This window comes from Brassica napus, chromosome C2 (genome assembly GCF_020379485.1).
Source record: "Brassica napus cultivar Da-Ae chromosome C2, Da-Ae, whole genome shotgun sequence".
Lineage (NCBI taxonomy): Eukaryota > Viridiplantae > Streptophyta > Magnoliopsida > Brassicales > Brassicaceae > Brassica > Brassica napus.
In genome coordinates, this window is record NC_063445.1 from 10566968 (window position 1) to 10579814 (window position 12847).

Genomic DNA, 12847 nt, shown 5'->3' on the forward strand with positions numbered 1-12847 from the left:
ATATTTAATGAAAAATATTAGTGATATTGAGAAAACGAATTTTGAAAATAGCAACTATTAAAAATAGTTAATATTTGCTGGAAATAATTATTTGATAGTATTTTTATTTTATAAATCTTAAAAATTTAATTATAAAATATTATGTAATTTTAATTTTCTTTTCTAACACCCTAAAACTGTAATAAAATATTTGATGGTTCTTTTCTTTAAAAAAGAAAATCCTAAACAAAAGAGATTTGTATCATATTTTTTAATTCCTAACCAAAAGAGAATTGTAAGAAGTTATTTGATAGTATAGAAAATTTGATGATGAATATGATACTAAATATTATTTAATTAAAAATGAATTGTAAAAATAGTATTGATATGAACTGTAAATCATAATTTAAAATTATTTAATAGTAACTAGAAATAATGATTTGATTGCAATAAGATTTTTCTGAAATTCTAAACATAAGATAATTGTAAGAGTTTATATGATAATACTTTTTCTTTTCTATAATCCTAAACAAAAATATAAAAAAGTATTTGATAGTTTTTCTTTTTTTAAATTGTAAATAAAAATGAGATTTATAAAATATATTTTTTCCTTTTTTAAAAAATCCTAACAAAAGTAAACATACATATTTAATAGTATTTTTAAAAATGAATTTGATGACAAGTATGATGGTAAAACTATTAAATTAAAAAAAATCTAAACTTAGGATGTTGTCGTGATTGGTATTTATGTGTTTGGTTGTACGAAAATCAAACTCATGTTTGATATATATATTTTCATGTTTGCTCATAAAAAAATTGATTATTATTATTGTCACCGTACATATGTTTAGTGAAAAACAAATCAAACTTCATCATTATCTTATTGCATTTTTTATTTTTACTATGTAGTAGTTTATAATTTATTTTAATTAAAATGTTATTATGAAAATATATCATTAATAAAAAAAATGAATCAAGAAAATTATTTAACATCAGATAAGTTTAATAAAGCATTAAATTAGTACATAAGAAAGTGTATAATGTTGTCATTGCTTCTTGGTCTTATTTAACTTCCAAATTCCTTTTTATTTCATTATAATTATTATTTCTGGTTGGATCCGGTTTAAATTTTTACGTTTGGATGTTTTTTCTAGCTCTAACAAATATTAACTGAAACTTATGTGTGAAAACGAGTTCTTAACTATAAAATAAATTTCACATAACATATGTAAAAACAATTTAAAAACAATAATAAAATGATTTTTTAATATTTTTATTAAATTAAAATATCAAATAAACCCCGTTGCAACGCACGGACCCAAATCTAGTAGTATATAATAGATAATGTTAAGTTTTCTATTTTAATATATTGATGTATATCCTAATATTGGCTTTTCACTTTGACTATGTCATAGACTGGTAAATTACAGTGGCATCGACGGGAATATTAACATGCTTCCGATTCTTAAGAGAATTATACAGAACAAAACTTCTGTTTGGATCTTCAGGTAAGAATTCTATTAAAGATCCCTTTTATGACTTCTTGTAATGTATTTTTCAGCTAAACACCCAGCTTGTCGACATTGCAGTGGAGATCAAGATTCTGTAGTTCCACTTCTTGGTTCTAGAACTCTCGTACGAGAACTTGCTCATGATCTCAACTTCAGTACCACACTTCCCTATGGACCTTGGTTCCACAAAGACCAGGTAAGTTCTCTTCTCCATTGTAACGATGCTAAAATCAGCCGAAGCCAGTTTTCCCTCTTGCCCCTGCAACTTTCTCAAGCTGATTGCAAACTTGTGGTTGTTTGGATTGTGATGTGACTAGGTTGGTGGCTGGGTCACCGAGTATGGAGAGCTATTGACGTTTGCAACGGTGAGGGGAGCGGCTCATATGGTGCCCTATGCGCAGCCCTCACGAGCTCTGCATTTATTCAGTGGCTTTGTGCGTGGCCGGAGATTGCCCAATAACACACATGAAAGAGGAGAGATCTCTTTATTAGATATATTCAGTTAGGATTGGTATTATCTATTAAATGGTGAGCTTGTTAACCACCTATATAATTACACTTATTGTAATGAAAGCTTATATTCATCGGCAGAACCTTGCCTAAAGATTTGATATGATGTTGTCATCTTGGATTGTAACCGCAAATTGATACTCCCTCCGTTTCTAAACGTAAGTAGTTTTAGCAAAAACAATTTGTTTCACAATATAAGTAGTTTACATATTTCAATGCATTTTTTTCATTTATTAGATATTGTGTGACCAATGAAATAATGTTAGGTTTTTAATAATTAGTTGAATTAATTGGTTAAATGATATATTTTTTTAAATAAAAAATTTCTAAATATTCGTGTTTTTAAGCAAAACTACTTACAATTAGAAACGGAAGGAGTATCAATTAGCGTGATCTTTTCTGAGTCTGCGTGCACTATATTGACGGATCTAAAATAATATTTTTTTGTAAGAGGAGCACAACTGGATTAATATATCTATATACCTAACATTTTTCAATTCTAATGTTTATTTTCAACTCTAATGTTTATTTTCATAAAACATAATAATTAAATTAGATACAAATTTCAAATTATTATAAATTATAAAACTTCAATATTCATATTAGTAATCAATGTATCAAATTATGTTCTTTTGTTTTATAGTTTTATAGTTTTATTTTTATTTATGTGATGTAGATTTTGGATCAAAATCTTTTCTGTAGTAATAATTAAATTAGAAAATTTGTGTTTGAAATTAAACACATATTGTATTTGGACTAAAAAAAAGTCATGCGGTAGTGAAAATCACAAATATAAAACATTAACAAAACAATGACAGTGTAGAAGTGTTCAATCCAATAAAATCAAAACATTTAAAACTGAACCAAAAAATAGTATGGATTTGGTATTATCGAATAAACCGAATGATCATTATTTTAAAACCCCCGTAGTATATGGATATAGTTCAGTATATTAAGTGATCAAACCAAATAAACCAAAAGCTGATTTATTCAGATATATTAGTATACTCATATACAAATTTTTTAATAATCTGTATTTGATCAATATTTCAAATAAAAATCAGAGAAATTGGCTATAATATTAGTCATTAAAATTTATAAACTAAATATAACATAAAAGTAATGACAATATTACCGGTAGATATTGTTATTATCAATTTATTAATTAAATATCATAAATATCATGATAATGATATATTAAAAATATTTTTAAAATAATAGTATTTATATATCAAAAGAATATTTTAATGTTTATTAATTAACTTAAATATCATGATAAATATATAAATATCAAATAAAATAATATTAGTTAAACTAATGACTTATCCTAAATTCATGAAAAATATGACAAGTAATCAAATAAACTAAAATCATGGAGAATATGACAAGTAAACAAATTCACTTCTCAAATAATAGTATACTAGGTGTTTTGCCCGCACATGCGGACATGATCGTTTTACTAATAATTAGTAATATATGTATTATGATTTAAACATCATGCTAACTTATTCTTTATATTCTTAATCATTTTGGTTCTCTTCGATTTTTATTTCGATCTAATTCTTTTTAACACAAAGGAAAGCTATAAAACTATGAGACGATAAGAGGATAATTACATATCAAATATTCCACACAATAAAGTAAAGTAAGAATGTGAACTTTTGGTATCTCTGAATCTATTTTGTATTTTTGAACCATAAACATGAATTAACTTACCAAAAACACATTTAAACACACAGAATCCAAATAATAACAAAATAAATAAAAACTATAGTTCGATGATAATTTTGAAGAATTTTTTTTTTTAAAACGAATTGAGATAATGACAATATTTCGTTAATTTACTTGATCAATATATACATTGACTTATCTTAATATTTAATAATTTTAATTTTAATAAATGAAACAAAAGATAATGATAATTTTATTATTAAAGTTAATTTATGGTTAATTATATAATGATAAGTCTAACTATTCATTAAAAATATATTTACTTTTATATGTTTTAGAAACTAAACAATTAAAGACATGTTCATAACATGATTACATAGAAAATTCTCTAAATTTAATATTAAAGCATATTTTTCTTATAGATTAAACAGTAATAAAACATACACATGAAATAACTACTGAAGTAATTCGGAATAACTAATTCATAATTCCAAATTCCATGTAACAAAACTGATTTGCTCCTAGTATTTCAGACTCAAAGAAAGAAGAAAAACATAAAACTCCAACTATAAAAAACAAATATCAAAAGTACATAAATATAGATGTCAAAAACTATAATCGAGATAACTTGGAATGAATGAGAAAATTGAAACTATAGAGTTTAAAACATCTTACATCATATGAAAATAGAATTGGTCCTAACTTTATAAAATAATTATAATTTTAATTCCAATTAGAAAGTTTGAAATAGTTATGTTATTTAAATTAATAAATTAATGATTTAAGCTAAAAATTAATAAAAATCTTGTGAAAGTTAAAATAATTATAATCATAATTCCAATTAGAAATTTCGAAATATTTATATTATTTAAATTAATAAATTAATTAGAAATCAAAATATTTATATTATTTAAATTAATAAATTGATGATTTAATCTAAAAACTAATAAGAATATGACAAATAAGCAAAATTAGTTAAAATCATGGAGAATGTAACAAATCAGCAAAATCACTTCATAAATAATAGTATAGATATATATTCCATAAAATATTCATAACTAAATCTTGTTAAGCTTTTTAATACTTAAATTTTTTTCTACCCAATTTTAATATCTAAACTAATTATTCAGCTTATTTTAATATATAAACACTTAAAATGGTACTCATTTTAATATCCAAATTGTGCTTATTTTAATAAAAATATTAATTAAGTTTTAAATAATTTTTTAGAATATCTAAAATTCACAAAACAATCTAAAATAAAGATATTATTTATTTCCAATTTAAAATTTCGAATGAAATATGTTTCTTACAAAAAAAATCATAAATTAAACTCGTAAGTGGTTGTTTCATAGCCAATGAAAATATTTATTAAAATATTATATAGAATAACTTAATTCATAAATATTGGAAAAATTATTTTCTAAGTTATATCTACTAATGTTAACGAAATTAATTAGCCCGAAGAAATAATGACAAATTATTATCATTACAGTTGGCAAAATCTGTTTAAATAAAATTATATCTTGATAGTGTAATTTGTAATAAAGTAAAATGCAAACATATGTTCGTACAATCATACATAACAGGGCAATAAATTATTTTAACATTATTGGACTAAAATTTAAGAAAATTAATTTAAAGATTTTATAACAAAAAGTCCTTTACATAAGTTTATGCTATTATTTGTATTTCCTTGCTTTCTAAAATTCTCAACTACCTGGTTATTTTCTTCGAAAAAATCACACATATAATTATAATAAATGAATATTAAAAAATAGTATTCTGATTATTATTATAAATGATATTAGGTTTGAAATTAATTAATTAATTATTTATATATATGTATATTAAAGTAAAACCAAAAGTGTAGACTTTTTCTTTTGTTATTTTAGTCTAATATAAGATTAAAGATTACAATACTCTTTAGTTATATAATTATAGGTTATGCCACTAATTTTATATATGTTACCTGATTTTTTTCTGTATAATATAAATACTTAACAATGATTTTACTAAGTGATGTACAAGTGTTCACATTCCATGTTACATTATGCAGTTTGTCACATGTGTGTTGCTATTATAAGGGAAAATGATAATATTTGTTGTTCTAGAACTGTTTCTTCTTCTAAGTTCTTCACACATTGAGAGTTGGTTTGGCGTTTTATGAACGTGATTCCAAAGTTACTATTCATCATCTTCTCCGATACAGAGAAATCGGTGGTATCAGAGTCATGTTTTGGTTAAAAGACTGTATCAACGATAGGAATATCTCATTCTCTAAAAATAATTCATAATATGATAAAAATAAAATAATTTACTTCGAATTTAAATTTTTGAATGAAATATTTTTCTTATAAAAATTAAAAATTAAACTCGTAAGTAATTGTTACATCAAAAATATATTTTGAATATATAAATTTATATAAAACAATTTAATGAGAAAATATTGTAATTATTATTTTCTTAGTTATATCAATTAATTTTAACAAAAAAATTTAGCCCGAAGAAATAATGAAAAGTTATTAATTATATCTTGATAGGGTAATTTGAAGAAAAAAATCAAATGCAAACATATGTTCATACGTGAATAGGTAAGAAATCATTTTTTCATTATTTTGACTAAAATCTAAGAAAATTAATTTAAAGATTTATACCAAAAAGTCATTTACTTAATTTTATGCTATTATATATAACAATTGAAAGTGAAATGAAAAACTCAAAACAACAATAAAAAAAGATGGGTATCTCGAAAAATATATTGATCACATTTGTTTTTGCTATCTTCTTCGTGCTATCAAATGTTCATTGCACCGATATAATTACGGGTACTAAATTATTATTTAAAATTTTAATTTTTCTTATGATAATTTCTATATAATTTCATGATTTTAATATTGTATTTCTTATTAATTTTGAATAGATTTTGGAGTTAAACACGAGTATAAAAAATGTTACAATAAATGTAATAAAAATGAAGACGAATGCGAGAGGTTTTGTGGAGCTATGAGCTTTCAGTTAATTGGAAAATGTTTTTCTGACATCTGTTACTGTATTTCAAAAAACAAAATGAAGTAATAAAATAATATTATTAGATGTTATATATATATATATTATGATGTAAAACAATATTACCAGTGATATATGAAAGCATATCATCAAACTGAAGTTAATTTGTGTAAACTCAAAAAAAATATTGGTCAAATTAGACAAATTATATAATGTAATACACGATAAAAGAAATAGAAAATTAAAATATGTATATTGTAGGTCAACCAAGTTTTCATATACACGTAACAATAAGGTTGGTATGTTTTTGTACATCTAAAATTTTATCGTGTACGAATTTGTTCGCTGCTAGCCAAAAGGCTATGATTATGTTGTTTTCAGTTGGTTGTCGAGAATATTTTCTATTAAATAATAGAATACTTAAGATATCATTTTCAAGAATTGTTGTTAACTTTATCTTGCAGTTGAACACCTTTTAGTTTTTATCAGATCAATATTATCTTAAATATTAGTATATATTAAATTAAATTATACAAGAGAGGACGAGGAAACACGACTACAAAAGAAAAGGAGAAAAAAGATTAAGAACAAGAACTAGATATTTAGCATATATTAATTGATTATGGCTAATTTCTTCTTTCTTGTACTTTGCATTTGATACTTTAATCTAGGGGTGCGTTCGGGTACCCATTCGGGTTCGGTTCGGGTCTATTCGGGTTTTCGGGGTCAAAGATTTCAGCCTCATTCGGATATTTTTAAGTTTTGGTTCATGTTCGGTTCAGGTTCGGATAACCCATTAAAATTATTTGTAAAATTTTTAAATTCATTATATATTTTAAATTTCTCAAAATATATAAAAATAATAATTTATTACATATAAATTTGAATAACATATGTCAAAAATACTTAAACTTAATATATAATTTGATTTGGTTTGAATATTTGGATAGATAATTAATAGATATTTCAAATATTTTTGTATATATTTCCAAGTATTTTGGACTATTTAAAAATATCTTATATATTTTGGATGTTTTTAATATACATTAAATCTAAAATATATTTATATAGGGGGTATAGAAATCTATTTCGGATACATTCGGGTACCCGGAATACTTCGGTTCTGGTCGGATTCGGTTCTAGTTCTTTAGATACCAAAATTTTGAATCCGTTCAGATATTTAATCAATTTTGGTTTGGGTTCGGCACTACTTTTTCGGGTCGGGTTCGGTTCGGTTCTTCGGATTCAATTTTTTTCCCCAGCCCTACATTAATCAATCAAAGAGTTATTTCATATTTGCTTTCTATTTTTTTTTTTGATGACCCTGGTATCCGGAGCCTCGAGAGGATCCGACTAACGCCAATGACCGTCCACCGGAGCTTAGCCGGGGAGCCCGCCGAAGCATCCATGAGGGCTGGTGATCACCTCATGTAAATCCCACCGGTGGCCACACATTATCAGCCTTCTCTGTATTGGGCCCGAAGGTCCCTCAAGATAATCACCTCCCAGCGGCACTCGAACCCATGACTTCCCAGGTTGAGTTTAACTACTGGACCACTAATACGTGGTTTATATTTGCTTTCTATTTACTGGTTATACAACATTTTATATTAATTATACATACATATATAATTATCATAATGAATATTAAAAAATAGTATCCTGATTATTATGTATAAATGATCTTAGGTATGAAATTAATCGTATATATAAGTAGAACCAAAAGTTTAGACTTTTTTTTAATGTCTAATATAAGATTAAATATTACAATACTCTTTAGTTATTTATTTTTAGTTATGCCACTAATTATATATATGTTACCTGATTTTTATGTATAATATAAATACTTATAAATGATTTTACTATCAAAAACTGATAGAAGTGATGTACAAGTTTTCACATTCCATGTAAAATTATGCAATTTGTCACATAAGTGTGTTGCTATTATAAGGGAAAATGATAATATAGTTGGTTAAAAGATTGGATCAACGATAAGAATATATCATCCTCTATAATAATTCATAATGTATCGAGATACGATAAAAATAAAACTACAGTAAAACCTCTATAAATTAATACTCGATAAATTAATAATTTCTATAAATTAATAAATTTTTCTAGTCTCAACTTGTGCTGGTTCAAAATGTGACACAAATCGATAAGATAATAAGATAATAACTTTTAGAAAATTCTATGTAATTATATGGTCCCATTAAAATTATAAATTAATAATTTATATGTATACATATTTTTATATAAGTAAGAACCTATTATTATATTGTTTGTTTTATATTCACAATGAAATTATCTTTATATTTTCTTAACACTTAATATATTTTTGATGAGATGTAGTAATATTATATCTAAATCCACATTTAAGTTCTATGAAATATATATATTATATACACCAAATAATATAATAAAATAAATATAAATATCAAATTTAAAAAATAACAATTAATGTTTATACACTAAAATCAAATATTTTTCTTATCTTAGTATAAATATATCTTAAAATAATAGGTATAAATAAGGAAACTTTTGTAAATTAATATCTTTATAAATTAATAAAATTTCAAAGTCCCAACATTATTAATTTATAGAGGTTTTACTGTATTTTTCCAATTTAAAATTTTGAATGAAATATCTTTCTTAAAAAAAATCACAAATTAAACTCGTAAGTAATTGTTACATGGCCAATGGAATATCTTTCCATTATTTTGAATAATAAATTTATATAAAATAATTTAATTAGAAAATATTGTAAATATTATATCTTGATAGGATAATTTGAAAAAAAAAAACAAATGCAAACATATGTTCATACATAAATAAGTAAGAAATCATTTTTCATTATTTTGTCTAAAATGCACTACAAGAAAACACAAAATTAGCGACGAAATGTAACGAGAAAAATAAGTCCTCGTAAATGTACGTCTTATTTACGAGAACCTTACGAGAAAAAAACAAATCAACGTAATTTCGTCGTAAAATAACGACAATAAAATTTCGTCGTAAAAACGACGCAATTTAACGTGGTTTTTACGGGGAAACAAGATTTCGCCGTAACGTAGACGTAAATATAAATAGGAATTTACTACAAAATATTTTACGTCTACTTCGCGTCGAAATTTATGATTAATTAATTTTAACGTTCTCTTTATTTTTGCAGGTTGATTATAACGATCGAGATTACCCCACATGGTTTCATGAATTAATTCAAGGTCCAGTTGCAAAGGTCACCACATCACCGATGTATTTCACACGAGGATTTACTTTTCATACATATGAGTATGGTAGACATCGGGCGACAAGTAATTATGGAATATGTGTGAAAGGCTAAACAAATTTCTACGGGATCTTGCAGAAGATTATTGAAGTGGAATTTCCAGGGTTATTGAAGCTGAAATGTGTCCTCTTCAAATGTGACTAGTTCGACTCCCTCGTCAACCGAGGTGTTCGATTTAACAAATTCGGTGTAGTTGATGTCGATGGTGAATGAAGGTACAAAAAATTCGAGCCTTTCATATTAGCTTCGCAAGCAGACCAAGTCAGCTTCCTTTCATACCCTCGGATGAGAGAATCAGGAATCAATTGGTTTGCCGTTGTCAAAGTCACATCTCGTGGACGAATAATCGGTGGAAAAGAACAACCATTGCAAGAAGAACACATCAATGAAGTCGAGGAACCTGAACAACAAACTGATGACATCCTTCTTATTAATCCACATAATCGTGAGTATGAAGATCTTCCCGATGATACGACAGACGAAGCTGTTGAAAACAAGTTTAACGAAAATGATGATGTTTCTAGTGATGAAGAGAATGTCAATGATGTATCCGAATGATGATGTAATTTTCTTAAATATGATTTATTTTTAGAGTTAACGCATGTGTTTAGTTTGTTTAATCATGAAAATTAAATTATATAATTTGATTTTTTGTAACTCAATTGGGGGTTTAGAAAGAAGAGATTGAGTGTTAGATGAAGTTAAGGAACTTGGGATTTGGGGTTTCGGGTGATAGGGATTTGCATACCTTCCTCGTAAAATCCTTACAAAGAAACACGGGCCTTGTTATTTCCTCGTAAATAAAAACACGGACCTTGCTATTTCTTCGTAAATTTACGACGATTTTATGACGAAAATGAAAACACATCTACTTCTATAAATAAGCACATCACTCCCATTCTAAACTTGCACAAAAAAAAACTAAACAATAGTTTGAAAAAACCTGAAGGGCGTGCACTGTCACTAGGATAGTTCTGATCAGTTTCAAATGCTATTTGGGATTGATAAGACTGTTCTGGTGCCGGTGACTTCCTTCAGTTTTTTTTTTGTAAATTGAAACACTTTTCGTCGTAAATTAAAACACGGACCTTGTTAATTCGTCGTAAGAAAAACATGGGACTTGCTAATTCCTCGTAAATTTACGGGGGCTTTACGACGAAAATTAAAAAAAAAAACTTTTCATCGTAAAATTGTCGTAAACAAAAACACGGGCTTTGCTAATTCGTCGTAAAATAAAACGCGGGCCTTACTAATTCGTCGTAAAGTTACGAGGATTTTACGACGAAATGTAAGTCTTTATATATAACCGAACCGAATCACTTTTTCATTTCGTAGTCATTTCCTCTCCTTCTCCTAGCAAGGTATTCCTCTCTACTTCCTCTCTAATTTAGCTTAGGTGGTTAGTTTAGGGAAATTAGTTTTGATCAGGTGGTTAGTGTAGGGAATAATTTGTAGATAGGTTTATAAAATTTGTTGATAATATAGGAAGATGATTTTTAAATGTTAACTAATTATCCCGTTCCAGAGTCATCCCGCACACAAGAAGATGAGGAAGAAGTACAGAGGAGGATAACAACAACAACAACAACCCTTAGTTTTTCTTTTCATTTTTTATTGTATTATATTAAATTCTAAACTTAAGTATTTATAAAATATTTTCGTATGGATTTATTATTTACGTTTTTAATATTTTGAAATAATTTTAATTTTTTTTTTATTTCATTATATTTTTTTTTATAAAAAATAAAGAATCGAAGCAAATTCGAAGCTAAATTACGCCAACTTAACGAGGAAACTGAATAAATATTACCGAGGAATTTACTACGAAAGGCACAGAGATTCCTCGTAAACATTACGTGTAAACACCGACAAAATTTAGCGTCCACTTTACGAGGAAATGTTTACGTGCACTTTATGAGGAAATAGTTTCCGTGTACTTTACGAGGAAATATATTACGTGTAGTTTACGAGGAAAATGTTTTCGTGTATTTTACGAGGAAAGTGTTAACGTGTCTTTTACGACGAATATACTGATACCACTTTACGACGAATTATTTCCTCGTAAGTTTACAACGAATTAGCGAGGAAATATACGTTATGACGAACGATTAACGAGAAAACGAGTTTCGTAGTTATTTCGTCGTAAACCCTGTTTTACGACGAATTAACTACCGTCGTTATTTATGCGTTTTTTTGTAGTGATGTAAGAAAATTAATTTAAAGATTTTATACCAAAGTCTATTGGATAATTCCAAACTTGTGGAAACTTAACATATTATTAGATGTCTAATATGTAAAGATAAACACAATAAATAAACTTAGAAATAGGAAAAGGAAGTTTCTATTTAGGTTAGGTTTGTGTTTTCCATATCCCACATGTTAAAGAGAATTGTCTTTCATATAAATAGAGATCTAATGGAGAGGTGTTCCATAAGATCAATAAAACTGAGATATGATCTAAGAGAAACATATTGAGAGCTTTAGTTTTGAGTAATTTCTAAAGCTAATAAGAAAAGTTGTTCTTATAACTCTTTATGTTTCTAGAGATTTGAATTGGTATCAGAGCTTCAGGTTGGAGACTCGATCTAAGCTTAAATTGTAGCTTAAGATCCTGGTGCTTGTGAACAAGAGATCGAGTAAGCAAGATGGTGGACGTGACTAGGGCTCCACGCACGAAGGACTTTGGATCTACATCCATCCAATGTCCGATGTTGTTATCAACAAACTACACAGTTTGGTCGATGAGGATGAAGGTTCTACTTCGTGTTCATGAAGTGTGGGACACGATCGAACCTGGTTTAGATGATCAAAAGAAGAACGATGTTGCGATAGCTCTTTTGTTTCCATCTGTTTCCGAAACATTGTTTCTCCAGGTGGG

The 12847-nt window shown here is 26.4% G+C and overlaps 1 protein-coding gene across 1 annotated transcript; it reads left to right on the forward strand.

The window, feature by feature from the left end:
• Positions 1–1348: 1348 nt before the first annotated feature.
• On the forward strand, positions 1349–2140 carry LOC125581545 (serine carboxypeptidase-like 42). The gene is made up of 3 exons (XM_048747180.1): positions 1349–1487; positions 1569–1686; positions 1808–2140. Exons 1-3 carry the CDS (start codon positions 1432–1434, stop codon positions 1994–1996), a joined length of 363 nt encoding a protein of 120 aa, XP_048603137.1. The 5' UTR covers positions 1349–1431; the 3' UTR covers positions 1997–2140.
• Positions 2141–12847: the final 10707 nt, after the last annotated feature.

Excerpts from the sequence above, each read along its gene's own strand:
- LOC125581545 (XM_048747180.1), top strand. The coding sequence starts at position 1,432 with ATGCTTCCGATTCTTAAGAGAATTATACAGAACAAAACTTCTGTTTGG. Across the intron at positions 1,488-1,568 it reads ACTTCTGTTTGGATCTTCAG|TGGAGATCAAGATTCTGTAG; the intron begins GTAAGAATTCTA and ends TCGACATTGCAG. Across the intron at positions 1,687-1,807 it reads CTTGGTTCCACAAAGACCAG|GTTGGTGGCTGGGTCACCGA; the intron begins GTAAGTTCTCTT and ends TGATGTGACTAG.